The sequence below is a fragment of the Talpa occidentalis genome, unplaced genomic scaffold (assembly GCF_014898055.3).
Source record: "Talpa occidentalis isolate TD23 unplaced genomic scaffold, MPIMG_talOcc4v2.1 talOcc4.12, whole genome shotgun sequence".
Taxonomy (NCBI): domain Eukaryota; kingdom Metazoa; phylum Chordata; class Mammalia; order Eulipotyphla; family Talpidae; genus Talpa; species Talpa occidentalis.
This window is the reverse complement of record NW_023601212.1, coordinates 100,894,064-100,908,476: the sequence shown is the minus strand read 5'-3', so window position 1 is coordinate 100,908,476 and position 14,413 is coordinate 100,894,064. Positions and strand designations below refer to the sequence as shown.

General features: G+C 53.2%; 1 protein-coding gene across 1 annotated transcript; it reads right to left on the bottom strand.

Moving 5' to 3' along the window:
* Positions 1-748: 748 nt before the first annotated feature.
* LOC119241955 (ectonucleotide pyrophosphatase/phosphodiesterase family member 7-like) lies at positions 749-14,407 on the bottom strand. The gene is made up of 6 exons (XM_037507639.2): positions 13,656-14,407; positions 11,353-11,498; positions 4,231-4,857; positions 3,095-3,359; positions 1,882-2,002; positions 749-966 (listed from the first exon to the last, which is right to left on the bottom strand). The coding sequence occupies exons 1-6, from the start codon at positions 13,900-13,902 to the stop codon at positions 909-911; spliced, it is 1,464 nt and encodes a 487-aa protein (XP_037363536.1). The 5' UTR covers positions 13,903-14,407; the 3' UTR covers positions 749-908.
* Positions 14,408-14,413: the final 6 nt, after the last annotated feature.

Below are 14,413 nucleotides of genomic sequence, written 5' to 3'. Positions count from 1 at the left end.
GTGCTCTGGCCGTGGGGGCGGAGCTTGACCGTGTTAGAGCCGCAGGAGGCGGGGCCCGAGGCGCGATGGGCGGGGCGGGGCTCGGGGGCGGGGCCAGAGCGCGGCGGCGACTTCGCGCCCTGCGGAGCGAGGAGGCCCGGGAGCGCCCGCTCGGCGAGGCCCGGGTAGCCCTTCCCGTCCCGGCGCGGGCGCCCTCCTGCCCGCGGCCCCGCCGTGGACCCGCCGGGAGCGCCGGCCTCGGCCCCGCGCGGGTCGGGGCTTCTCCTCAGCGGCGTCCGCGCGGGCCCCGCGCCCTTGCGGCCGAAGGGCCTCGAGCCGGGGCGCCCGCACCCCAGCCCTCGGGGCCGCGCCGCCGTCGGGGCCGCGCTCGCCGGGGCCTGCTCGGGGGCTGGAGCCCGTCAGGCGGGGCGGCCGCCCGGAAGGGCCGAGCTGGGCCCGCGGGCGGGGCCGGGCCTAGGCCGGCAGCAGCGCCCCCAGAGCCCGCGGACCGCGGACAGCCGGCCGCGGGCGAGCTCGGGGCGCCGGGCCGAGTGGACCGACAAGTGGGGTTCCCGCGGACCCGGGTCGGGGTGACCGCCCGCGGGCAGCCCCGGGCGTGGGGCCGGGGGGGGATCCGACAGCTCCTCGCCGGGGCCACTGCGGGCTGGGGCGGGCGTGACCACCAGTAGGCGCGGCCCCCCCCTTGCCCCCCCCCCCCCCCGGGCCTCCCCCGCGCGGTTCTGCCGCCGCACCACGTGGGCTCGGGGCCACACACACATCGTCCCCCTTTATTCCCCCACTCGGGAGGCGGCCGGGGCGCTGCTGGGAGTTTACAAGCAAGGACGGTGTCGGCCCGGGGTGTCCCCGGCCCGGGGGCCCCGAGCGGGAGGCGCACGGGGATCCCGACGGGGCGAGTCTCCGTGGCAGCTTCAGAAGGCGGTCGCGCCCCGCGGCTCCGCTGGGCTGCGCTGGTCGCTTGTCCGGCCGCTGTGGACGGGGAGACCAGGGGACAGGTCAGCTGCACTCACCACACCGGCTTAGTGAGGGAGGGGTCTGGGCTGGGGACCGTGAGCAGAACTGGGGAGAAAGGGAGCCTGAGAGGACATGAAAGCCCCACGCCCCCATCCTCACTCCCGGCCGGAGCCGAGCGACGCCTTTCCTGACGACTAGCAAACGTCTCCGTGAATTCTGTCACCTGCTCTAGCAAACTGGCAAACGCAAGGAAGGGTCGTGGGAACAACCGTGACGAGCTGGACAGTGAGGGGTGTCTAGGGCGGCGGGCGGGGGCGCAGTCCTGTTGGCCTCAGCCTGAGGGGTGGGCTGCCGTCTCCAGGCAGTGTCAGAATTGAGTTGAACTGTCGGCTCCCCTCCCAGTGGTGTCTGAGAATTGTTGGTTGTAGGTGTGGGGAACCCTCTCCTCACGCTGAAAATTGGGTGCAGAACCCCCAATGTCCAGCAACCACCAGAATCTAGAAGGGCAAGGCAGGACCCTCCCTCCCAGGCTTCTGGGCGCCTGGGCCTGCCGCCCGCCCGAGTGCGCACTTGCAGCCCCAGATCTTGGAGACAGCACGTTTCTGCTGTTTTCTGCCCTCCCGGGTGTGGTCTTTTGTTAGGACTATCCTAGAAAATGAATACAACTGGTGTGTGATTTTTGGGGCCCAGTGCAAAATGGAAATGTGGGGCCCTTTTTCCAAAAGCCAAGTTTCAGGGCAGTGGCAGTAGGTCATTAAAGCCGGCGGGGGCTCTTCTGACCCGGGTCCAGGTGAGCACCCAGGCAGCCGGCCCAGGACACCCGCCCAGGCTTCGGGGCTTCCAGGGGGCCGCAGAGGGCAGCAGGAGGTGGAGAAATGGATTGTGAGTGTGTACACGGAGGACCCCAGGAAACCCAGGAAAAGCACTCACGTCTTTTTCCGCTGGATGGCAGTGTACGTGACCGCAGAGAGAAACACAATCAGGAGCACGGCTGTGACCGTTCCGAGGCCGATCACTGCGTTATGCAGCGTCTTCGAAGTGGTTCCCCCTCCTGTTAAAACACCAGGTGGTTTTGAATAGTCTGATCAGGAAGAGGCTGTTCTGCCGCTCCAGGTGTCTGGGTCGTTCCCCCATGCAGGCGCTAGTGAATCTTTATTGTGGAAATGATATGCACACTGATCCCGGGACAGTGTGTGCCGTGGAAGGATCTTGCAGGACACGCTGTTGAAAGCTGATTTTCTAAACGACCTAGTTGCCAAATGACCCACCTGTCTAATGACCACTTTGCCAAATCACCAATTTGCTAAAAGAATTTACTGAAAATTGGTTTGTGCGGCATCCTGCTGATCAATACCTGGCACCTTGGCTCCACTGGGCTAAGGGCTGGGTTGGGCCCAGCCAAACTCTGAAACTTCAACCAACCTAAAGAGTTGGTTGAGCTGGTTATTCGTTTACTTGGCTCTCGGCCAAAGGGCCTGCCTACTGCCTGCTTGGTCACAGGAGATGGTGGGCAGAGGCTTGGGGAAGGCTGCCAGAGGCGTCCTGTGCATTGCCTGTCCATGGAGCCCTGTTACTCTCAGCACGCGAGAAATCAGAAATCATTGGGCAGTGACCAAGGCTCTCAGGTGGAACGTGGTTTGTAAGCCACCCAAATCCCAGAGATGGTCCCATTCTTGTTTTAAATTGCCTGGGTTTAGGGTTTTGAAGAATTAGAAATCTCCTTTACAGACACGCCGCTCCCCCTTTCAGCATTGAGGGGACTGAAGGCTTGTGTGAACAGCCTCCTCGGGGCTCCAGCCAGCACGGAGCTGCGGAAGGCTGCCTGACTGTGGGTCTGCAAGGGGCATCTGGGGGCAGGCCACACGCCATTTCTGAGCTGCGCAAGGATTATCACCCACCTTGGAGAGTCTGCCATTTGCCCCAAAGGCACTGTTGAAAAGTCCCCATCCCTTGAGGGATTCCTGCCTCAGTTTAGAGCTGTTACTGTCTTGTGTTAGGGTGTGGCATGGAGGGGTTTGAGGCGTTGGAAAACAGGCCTGCTCTGCCAGACCTGCACTCCTCCAGGAGACCCCCTCTGACTCTTCTCTATCTCAGCACAGAATATGCCACCTGGTGATTTTCTGCCGGTTGCTTTGTGCCTCACCTGGATTCTGGTCCGTGGGCATTCCCTGCGTGACACCTGGATTCTGGTCCACGAGCATTCCCTGCGTGACGGCCAGGGAGCCATTATGGAGCTCAGGGGTCACCCCCAGGAGATGACACATGAGCGGGTAGATGTGGATGCTGTCAAAGGGCTCAGCCAGGTAACCCTTCTTGAAATCTGGCCCGAAAGCTCTGAATATGGTCTTCATGTCCATGAAGTTGTTGTCAAAGCCGTGGTCGCCTTTGTTGACATAAAGGATGAGTCGCTGAAAAATAACAATAGCGAAAGGACCATTTTAGATTCCAAATGGTGGAAAGAAAACTGTCCCCGAGTGTGTTGCTGGTCAGAGCCACGAAATCTTTGTAACCGTGAGGAGCAAGGACCCCGAGCTCTTTGGGGAAGAGAATAGGAAACACACCCCAACAGCGTGGAGACGACGCCCTGACAGTGACCGTTCTCCAGCGCAACTTGCTCTGTGCCGTGAACTGTTCGGAAGGCTTTTAAATTACATGTTAACTCCCCCTACCCCTTTTATCCTTTCACTGCAGCCCAGCCGGGGAACTGTCATTGTCACCTGCATTTTACAGATGAGGAACCGGAGGTGCAGAGACTCGGGAACCTGCCCTGAGTCACGCAGTAGCAAATGCTGCTGCAGGTTCCTGGTCCCACACGCTCCCGTTCAGAGACGAGAGAATTTCTGAGGGCAGAGAAGTGGTGTACATTGTGGGGGAGGGCGGGGGAGGAGGGGGAAGTAAGGAGCACAGTGGGGTCACACCTCAGCTTTCTACTTCTAATTCCAAACCACTTCTCTCTGACGTAGGTTTCTTCCTCCTTAAAACTGGCAAATAAGAAGATCCGTTTGACAGGCACTTGGGAAGACAAAATGGAGTCACTCCTGGGAGACTGCCTGCGGTGCTCACCCTAGTTTTGGTCAGGGGTGTTTGTCACCATTTTTGCACAACGGTGACCAGGACAGGGCTGAGGGGTGGCCGTGGGGTTGGGGTGGGGACATGTTGAAAGCAGCGGTCAGGGCACACCAAGCGATCACTTCTGTTTTGATTTTTTCCAGACCTGTCCCTCCCTGGTGGCTGTCTCTGGGGTCTCAGACGACTCCTCCCAGCTTAGAACCGACTCACCCCGTTGATGTTGTAGCCGGGATCTGTGTACATCAAGATGGGCAGGTTCCGCTCGTGTTTGGCATAATGGAAGTGCTCCGGAAACTCCTCCTTCTTGTAGACGTGGAGGTGAGGGTGCGCGTTCTTCAGCGCCTGGTAAAGATTTTCCTCTTGCCCCGGTTTGGCCAGGATCATCCCTAAGCCGCCATAGTCCACAAGGTCAAACTTGACCAGATCTCTGTACTTGACGTAGTTGGTCAAGAGGATCTCGGTGACTTCAGGCTGCTTTTTGATCGTGGTCATGCCATGGTCCGACGTGATGATGACGTTGAGGCGCTCTGTCAGGCCGTGCCTCTTGATGGCCTCCAGCAGGTACCCGATGGTTCTGTCGATCTGCCGGATCATCACCCTCCTGTTCTCCGTCTCGGGCCCAGAGCGGTGCCCCACACTGTCTGGCTCCCCGTAGTACAGCGTGACGAAGTCAAAGTCTTCCTTCTCGAACCAGCCCATGACGATGTCGATGTTCTCCCTCCATTCCGTCTCGTTGCTGTTTGGGTGAGTGTAGGACTCCACTAGTGCCCGCTGGACAGCCTCACCGTTATATTTCGCTCCTCCTCCGGGGTAGTGGAAGGACGCTGTCTTCCTCCCCTGTGAGCACAAGAGAAAGTTTGATCAGGGCTCTTCATCAGGCATGTCTCTCTGCCAGTCAGCCAAGTCTGACGTGTCACCAGCCTTGCCCCAGTCCAGAGGCCCTAGGGAGCAGTGGCTGGGGCCGCCAGTGTTGCCCTTTATTCCTGGTGTCACTGAGTCCCACCGCTAAAACCTGTCAGCTGCAAGACATGCCATTGTGTACTGTGATACCTGGAAGAAAAATGCTGGCCTTTAAACGGCAGCACCCCCAATTTGTGAGATGCACCTGAGCTCTAGAGGGGCAGATGGGGCAGGGGAAGTTCCTCAGCATGGAGGTAGACGGTACTTCCTGGGTCAGCTATGGGGCGAAGGCAAGGGACTTCTTTAATCTCAGTGCTCCCACCTGTAAGTTGCCAGAACCTGTCGGAAGCTTTGTGAGGATTAAGGCAGATAACTAAGTGCCGGGTGTCATGGTTTGGCACATAGTAGGCTCTTTTTTCTGTGTCAAGATAGAATAAGCCTCCACAAACCTGAGGTCTGGTATTCATTAGTATGTTTGCATGCCCCAGCATCCCCACCCCGTGTCTGTTCAGAGCACCTGACCTCCTCTGCCTAGGCTGGTTCTGTTGGCTTCAGGGGTCAGGCGGCTCTATCTGGCCAATCAGGGGACATTGCATCCCCAGATCACAGCAGAGGGGACAGCCTGGGGCCCATGTCCCTGCTGGTGCCAAGGAGATGCCATCTCTGGCCTTCTTCTGGGGCTGGTGGGCACAGGAGTAGCTTTGCTGCTGGTGCCCATGTCTAAGGCTTGTGAAATGTGAGGGTGCTTGCCAGAAGGGGAGACTGCCAGCTTGCTCCCTGCACAGGGGTCTGCTCATCCACGGGCCACCCAGAGGCTGGACAACCCAGTGGTGAAAGTGCGCTCTGTGCTGGGTGCCGGGTGATGCACGGTGCTCAAACCCTCCACCTCAGCTTGCTCAGCTGCCAGACAGGGGTGATAGCATACCCTGGGTGCTTGTGAGGGCTGAAGGCTTACCGTGAATGGGACTGACTTTTCAGACCAGAGTTGTGGTGATTGTAACCACATAACAGACTGCATGAGTGAAAATTTCTGGCGTGGCCTCCCTGATAGCGCAAGGGGTTAAGCACCATACTCTGAAGCAATCCGCAGCCTCTGCAGCAGGAGTTCGATCCCCGGCCGGCCAGGGAGCCACCCGCATGGCAAAGCAGACCTCTCCTATATTGCCTGCTGCTCCCCTCAGCAGTGTATGTCAGTCAGTCTGCCTGTTCTGTTCCCTACTCTGTCTCTGGTGAATCCTCTCACCTCCCCCTCATCTCTGACCTGTACCCCAGCTCCTGTATGCATAAATAAAATAAATCTTTGAAAAAAAAAAGGGAGTGTTCTAGAAGTGTTTACTCCCCATCATAGAGGTATATATATATATTTTTTTTTGACAAGCCTTCATAAAATTACTAGGAAAAAATCCTATGTCTGCTCCTCAGTGAGGTGGGCTGGCGCTGTAAGTCATTCCTCATCCCAGATCTGACACAGACTAGGCACACATCAGGGTTTTAGTTACGGAGTGATTGGTCTGGTATTTGGGGAACAAGTCCTTTTCTTTGTGTCAGCTAAACTATTGACTTGAGGACTGTTCGGTGAACTTCCTGTGCAACCCAGACTGGGATGTTCTGGAAAACACTTTAAAGTTGAAATGCGAGATGGTGATGGTGTGAACTCGGCCATTTGGTGTGTACATGACTGACCATGAAGAGCTGTGTGATGATTGCCTGGTGTGCTGGCCATTCAGTGAACAAATGACAAGGGAAGTTGAAAACAAATGAGTAAAATGATGCCAAAATGTCCCAGGAGAGAGAGAGAGAGACGCAGGAAAGCAATCTGTAAGTTGTAGGGGTTGCTATTGGGGCCCCACCCAGACCCCCAGGCCCACCTTTGGAGTTGGCTGCTGTGACTGTCAACTTGCCCATTTTCTGGAAAATCACCATGAGCCAGGTGGTCTGTCAGACTCACCTGATAGGTCTCACCTGTACTCCTAGCAGCCCGTGGCCAGTGGCTGGCTGGCAGGACACAAGACCAACTAACCGGCCTCAGGTAGGGATTACGTGGAGATGCAGCATATGCTTCAAAGCTCCCTGTGGGGTAGGCTGGGCTCTCCCCCAGTACACTGCATGTGCTGAATCCCTGTCTCAAGCTCTGCTTTTAGGAAAGGACCTCAGATGGAAGTCTCAGCAGTGACTACTTTGTAAGGCTCGAGAGCTCTGCTGTCCATAGCTACATGACAAGCATTGGGCTTTCTGCCTCCAGCAGCCATTTCTACATTGTGATCCAGTTTCAATTTCTCTAGTTTGCATTTTCCCCCAGCTGAAATGATCCTAATTTTGCTTACTAATTTGCTTACTTACTGGTGGTCTGTTTCCTTCCTCTGGAATCAGGGAGTCAGGGACCGTGTTGATAATGTTGACCACCCTTTTCCTGGCTTTTTGGCCTGGCACAGAGTGGGTGCTCACCGTGGCTCAGATATGTGTGGAGCAAATACATGAATCTCAGCTCCTTTGTGGGTAAGACACCCATCCTGTTCTCCTGGTTGACTTCCAGAAATAGTCCCAGAGAATCCTCCTTTCGTTCTAGCATCTTACCTGTCACCTCTGCAGGTAACACACTTTCCTTTCTGACAGTAGAGTCTCTATGGTTGCTTTAACTTGCAAATCCCCTAATATTTACTTTTTGTATTTTAGATTGGCATTCCATATAATTCTCCATTTTCAGAGAGGGCACTTTGTTTACCTTACATATGAATTGACTTTGCCCTGAATATGGAACCGAGTAGAAGGGTGAAACTTTGAACATTTTGTAGAGCACAGTTTGGCTCTTTTGTTATTTCGGATAAGGTTTCATTGACTTCATGGGGGAGGAGGCAGCCCTGCATATTCAGGCGAGTTCCTGATGTTTGCGTGAAATCTCAGACTTTCCCACTTTTTTTCCTGTGCTAGGTGCTTCACACACTTACCTGGAAAGGCGTTGCAAGCTGCTGTCCTAGGAGACTATGATTTCTCACAATTGGCCCCATAGGAATTTTAGGAATTGTGCATCTCCATGAAATGAGCTCCAGAGAGAAATGTGCATGTGAGTGTGCTTGTTTCATGTGCGCACCCACACACATACACACTCACACACACACACACACACACACACCCATACTTGTTTATTTGGGACCCATGATAATCAAAAGTGCTATTTTCAAGAAATACTTCTAGAAACAATCTGAGCACTTAATTGGATGCAAAGGAGTGGGTATTTACCAGTCTACCCTTTAATTAGCATAATCAGTGTTTCCAGTAGCAATAGCAATTGGAAAATCACTACTTTTATTAGGTTCATTATTCTCCCTTGGTGGAGTGCTGCACCCATGTGGCTGTTACTCTTAAGTTGCTTTTTCTAAGCTAGCACTTCTGGTGGGCAGCGTCTATCTACTGGGTCTAGGAGAATCCACCAGGCTCTTTAGAACCAAACACTGGAGGACATGTTTCCATTTGCTCTTGCATTTTGTCTCTCGTCAGCTGATAGAATGAATGTCCATAATTTCGTGAGGCCCGTGTTGTGCTTGGATGGGAAGAACGAGTGGTTTAGGGAAAGAAGGTCAGTACCTGTCTAGGCATTGACTATGAGGGAAGAGACACTCCATGCTGCAGCGGGTGAGCGCAAGATTCACTGTGAGGCCCCTGTCTGCAGAAGTGCCTCTGTCATGGTTAAGATTTCAGAGTTGTGACCCCAGTTCAAATTCTAGCTCTGTCTCTGGCTGCTTTGTGACTTTGAGAAGTTATGGCTCTGCTCTGTGCCACACTTTACTCATTGGTTCAAGGGAATAATGATAATGCTCACCTATCCATTGTGATCCTTTGAGATGTATAGAGTGTTTGGTGTGTGGGCCGAGCCATGAAGGTTATTTTCTGGGGTGATAGAATTTACTGGTACAGTTTATGCCTCAAAGGTTAAACACCTGATGGAGGAAGGTATTGAAAGCCCAGTGAGGGTAAAAAAGAATGCACTGTGATTCCCCTAGAGCTTGTTGTCTAATGGGATAGCTACGGGCCACATGGGGTATTTAAATTGAAACTGAGATTTAAATTAAATACAATTAAAAATTCAGCTCCTCAGTCTTAGCAGCCAGTGGTCTCCAGATTGGACAGCGCAGAATAGAACATGTCCATCGTGACAGAATGTTCCATGGATTTGTTCTGGCTTCCAGCTGAAGGAGGGCTAAAATGATTCCACCTCTTTGAATAAGAAAAACTGACAGTTTTGAGCATTTCATTCTAAGCAGCGAATGGTCATTATCTGAGTCGGTCCCCCATGGGCCACGTGAAGCATGGAGAACTCGGGCAGTCTCATTGGGAAAACTCACGTGGGAGAGGAAGTTGTAGCTGAGGTCGCCCAGCTGCAGAGGGTGAGCTGTCGGGGATCCTGCCCTAGGAGTCTAGGTCCACTGCCTGCTGCCAGTGTGCTGGGTCACACCACCCTGCAATGCATGGCGGGTGGAACACAGAGGGGAGTGCCCGGGGCAGCATAGAGCAAAGATGGTGACTTGGGGGAGAAGGAGGAGGTCTATTCTGAAGTGATGACTTTGAAAGCTCATAGAAAAAAACACAAGGTGAATAGCAAGCACAATCCTGAGCAAGACAAGAGAAAGGGAGCATCGTGTTACCTGACCTTAAGCAATACAATAAAGCAACAGTCATTAAGTCGACATGGTATTGGAATCAAAACAGACACATGGTTTGATGGAACAGAATCAAAAGCCCAGAAATAAAGTCAATACTTATAACATGATAAAAGAGTCACAATCATACAATGGCAAAGGAGAGTTTCTTCAACAATTGTGTGGGGAAAACTAGACAGCCACATGTAAAAGAATGAAGCTAGATCACTAACTCCAGACACAAAAATAAACTCCCAATGGAATATAAACTTCAAAATAGATACAATGCCGTAGTAAGAAAATATATATAGGAAAACACATTCATGACCTCAATGATAAAGACTGGATCCCTATGACAAAGGAATAGGAGTAAAAATAAACAATTGGGATTACCTCAAATTAAAGGATTTGTACATAAAAAGATACATAACTAGACTGAAACCGTATTATACTGCATGGAAGAAAAAATTTACAGCTTCCAGTGCTGACAAGACGTACTATCCAAGATATACAAAACACACATTCAATTTAGCAACAAAAAGCCAAACAGCCTAATTGATAAACGGGCAGCAGATCTGAATAGACAATTCACCAACGGCGATCCATAAGGATAATGGATGGATATATGTATGGAAAAATGTTCTTCATTGCTCTTCATTGTTCATCATTTCATAGGAGGTGTCATCTCATCTCACACATGTGAGAATGACACACACGCTAAGACCCCACAGCACGCGGGAGAGGGTGCAGAGAAGAGGACCCTGCTCCATTGTTGGCGGGAATGTAACCTGGGGCCGCCGTTTTGGGAAGGGGTCTGGGTTGACCTTACCACCCTCATGGAAATACCGTGTGATCTGGCAGTCCCACTCCTGGGCATCGAGCCAAAGAAGGGGAGGCATCAACTTAGAATATCGCAGGGGCCGCAGTGTTTCTGGCGGCGCTGTCTGCAGGAGCCAGGGCGTGGGAACGGCCGAAGTGCCGCAGGCAGGACTGGATAAAGAAGCGTCTGCCCGCCCAGTGGAATACTATTAGCCCACGAAGAAAGACGGAACGTGATCGTTACAGCAAAATGGAAGGAGTTCGAAGGATTTCTGTGTTGTAAAGCAGGTCAGAATGACACAGGCAAATACTGGACGTTTTCATATACGTGATAGAACAAGGAACCCCAGCAGATGCGCCAACAGAGCAAAGTCATTATTAAAACTAGTGGATACGGAAGATGAAGTGATGGTGAAATGAAGTTGAGGCTCCTGAGTTTAAGAGGCATGGGGGAGGGAGAACGGGTCAGGGAGATAAGGGATGGTGGTGGGAATAAAAAGACAGCCAGAAAGTTTTGGGGACGGGCAGTTTAACTCTGATTTGTGCCTTTTGAAAGCAATAATGTATGGCCCCTGAACCCTTCAAGCTAAAGTTCTCTTCAGAGCTTTCCACAGTCCGAAGATGCGCTAAACAGTCAACCTCATTCCTCAGGCTTCTGTGCCTGAGTCGTAGTCGGGAATTTATTAGACCTTGTAGGGCTGCTGGGTGCAGGCCTCTGGGGGGCCCTGGAGGTGCCATCTCGTGGAGACCCGCTCATCCTTAACAGCTGAGACCCAGCGGGTGAGTCTCCGTGCCCACTGCGTCATGCCTATCTCCATTCATCTTCAATCAGCTCCGCTAAGTAAGTCAGCACCGTCATGCTCCGCAGTTCACACTGACACAGGCTGCACCACCTGCCCAGGGTCACTGAGCTTTGACCCACAGGAGGATGAGAATGAGAGGTGGGGTGCTGGAAGCGGCCCCCGGGGCTGTGACGTACCTGTCTCTGTGCTGTGATCCAGAGGGGCAGCACCCCGTTGTCCCACCACTCAGTCTTGTTCTGTGTGGTCTTGAAGTCTAACTTCCAGCCCTTCTCCGCGTCAAACATCATGTTGTGAATGACTCCATGGTCTTCAATCCAGCGACCTGGGGGTATAGTGGGGTTGTGTGGATATGTCCCCGGAGCAGACGCTCACTTAACGACCACCTCCGCCACCATCCTGGCTGGCCTAGTTCCTCTGGGCCTCGGACTTTTTTGAGGCACAAACACTGGTAGTCTCAAAGGAAGGCTGATCCTGTCTCAATCTGCTAGACTGGTCTGCTCTGGGAACAAACTTGTTGCCCCTCTGATAGGGTCTCCTGGGGATCAGGGGTTAGACCTGGGGCCATTCTGGAGCTCCCCACTGGGTGCCACACCATTACCTGTGCCTTTAAACAAAGACTGCTGCTAGCTCCCTGGTTATGTGAGCCCCATGGATGCCCTCCTTGTGGTGGGTAGAATTCCCAGCTTGCCAGTGTCCGGGAGCACGTTCCATTTATGTTGGGCAGCCAAGTCAGCTAATTCTGAGGGACGCTGACCCATGGACCTTTGTGCCTGGCCCGGGCCCCGCCCATCCTTGCTCCCTGCCTGAGACCTGCTGGCCTGCCACCCCCTGGACTCTGGGCAGAGGCTCGGCTGGGAGGGGTGGGGTATCACCATGATATCCCATCACCTCCCTCCCCATGCTCAGCAGCCCAGGAGTGTTCCTACAAACACCCATTCATTAGTCATTGTCCAACAGTCACTTTTATCATAGATTTTATCATAGTCACTTTTATCATTCCAGGCCTGACCCTGGAATCTGATGAGGTCTTTAGGCATTGGCAACACCAACTTTTATCCACTATGTTGTCTATTAAATAGAAATGCTTCTTTTCACATGGAGGCAGACAGAGGGCTGATTGGGCCCAGTTCATGAAGACAATGCCAGTGGCTTTTCTGGGCCTGGGTGGCCTTTGTTTCAGTGATACAGAATATTCAGGCTTAGCCCCATTGCCTAGAAGTGCTGAGAATAGGCAGAATAACAAGGGCTTGCAATGATCCTTAATTAAACCAGACACTGGGGGGCTGTGGGCACGCTAGTGGCAGGGGTGGAGGGCCCGGGGTCTGGAACCAGCCAGGGCTGAGTGTGGCAGCTGGGGACAGCTTCGCATGTCCTGTGAGCCTGGGCTGTGCCACCGTCAAGAGGGTAACTGCCCTATTTTAAATGGCTGCTAGGAGAATTGAAGGGGAGGAAGCTGTGGTGCCTGTTGAGCATTTTCATAAGCCAGGTACCAGGTTCAGCCTCAGAAGTGTGGTTCTCAGTGGGGGCCAATTGTCCCCCGGCGCCATCTGGGGACATCTGATCACAGAGGGAGGAGCGGTTCTCTGCACAGTGGGTAGAAGGCAGGGGTGCTGCCAACACTGCAGAGTGCATGGGGTGCCCACCCCAGAGACAGACCTGGCCCCGAGGTCAGCAGTGCCAAGGGCGAGACACCCGCTTTCCAGTGGAGGCAGAGCACCCAGTGCGACAGATGGCAGGTCCCGTTAGAAATAAGAGGGCCGCATGCTCATGCCTTTTCTACTTGGGTGAAAGAGAGTGGTTCTCTGACGCTGCATCATTGGTTATTGATCAGAATGCATCTGCATGGCCTCAGATCTAGAAGGTGACACAGGCCCACAGTCCAAAGTCTCCTTCCCAGGCCCCCATGGAGTCACCAGTCTCATCGATCTTGTTCTGGACGAATCTCTAGAGATTGCAAGTGCATATAAAGGCACGTCATGTGTACACATACATGCATCATGCATATTTATACACACCACCTCATGCACACACACGTATGTGTGTAAACATGAGCACACATGCCATCAACACATACAGGGGCTCCTCTGGGTTACAAGGAGACAATGTCTGAATACCCTTTGGGAAGAACTGGTGTCCCTCCAGCTCTCTAGTATTAAGCAGGGGAGTTACCTGATCCAACTGAGTTCTTTAAACTCCACTGTTTTATTATCTTTAATAAATTCTAATGGTTTACTTAAAAAACAAAGATTATCAGACATTGGGTGGGGATTGGATGGAGGATCAGAGATCCTTTAGGAGGTTGTGGCCCAGGTTCTGTAGCCGGTGGGGTTCTGGAAGCAGCCCTGGTCATCTCGGGAGAGGCTGAGCTAGTGCTTCTTCCAGGGGTGATCCTGGGGTGTGTGAGCTGCTGAGGTCTGCCCGGAGCTCACCCCTGTCTCAGGGTGTGACAGCCAGCTCTCAGCCCAGGGAGCGAGCTTACCTGTGATGGTGGTGAAGTGGGATGGGGAGGTCATCGTAACGAACGGCGGCGAAAGGTACTTGGCCTTCACACCCTCCTTAACCAGGAGGTCCATGTTGGGGGTGTCCACGTCCTGGTCATAGTCCCAGCGGAAGCCGTCGAAGGAAATCACCAGCAGCTTGTTGAAGTTCTTTCTCCCGGGGGCAGGGTGGCCAATGGCCCAGCCCAGCAGCAGGGGCAGCAGCAGCAGGGACCTGAGCCCCGTCATGTCCCCAGGGTGGTGCACGCACACACTGCAGAGTTCACTGGCCCACTCCCCTGTCTCCTTTTTTTATCTGTAGCTGAACAAAGTCCAAATTGATAATTCTGATGTGCACATATTTTCTCCCATTCATTAAGGCCGTCTTCATTTTAATGGTCGTTTCTTTCACCGTGCAGAAGCTTTTGAGTGAGGGAGCCCCCCCTTGTTTATTTTTGCTTTTGCTTCCTTGCCTTGGAGTCCAGTCCCCAGAGACAGCCCTGAGGCCAATTCATGGGGTGTTTTGCCATGTTGTCTTCTTTGTAGCTTCGTCCAAGTTTCAGGTCCTACATCCAAGTCTTTAGTCCATTCAGAGTTGGTGTGTGAGTATGGTGTGAGATTCTTTTGCATGTGGCAGCCCAGTTTCCCCAACACCATTTGTTGAAGAGACTTTCCTTTCTCCATTGTATCCCGGTGTATTTGTGGTAGATTAATGGCTCATATGGGTGTATTTCTGGGCTCTCAATTCTATGCCATTATT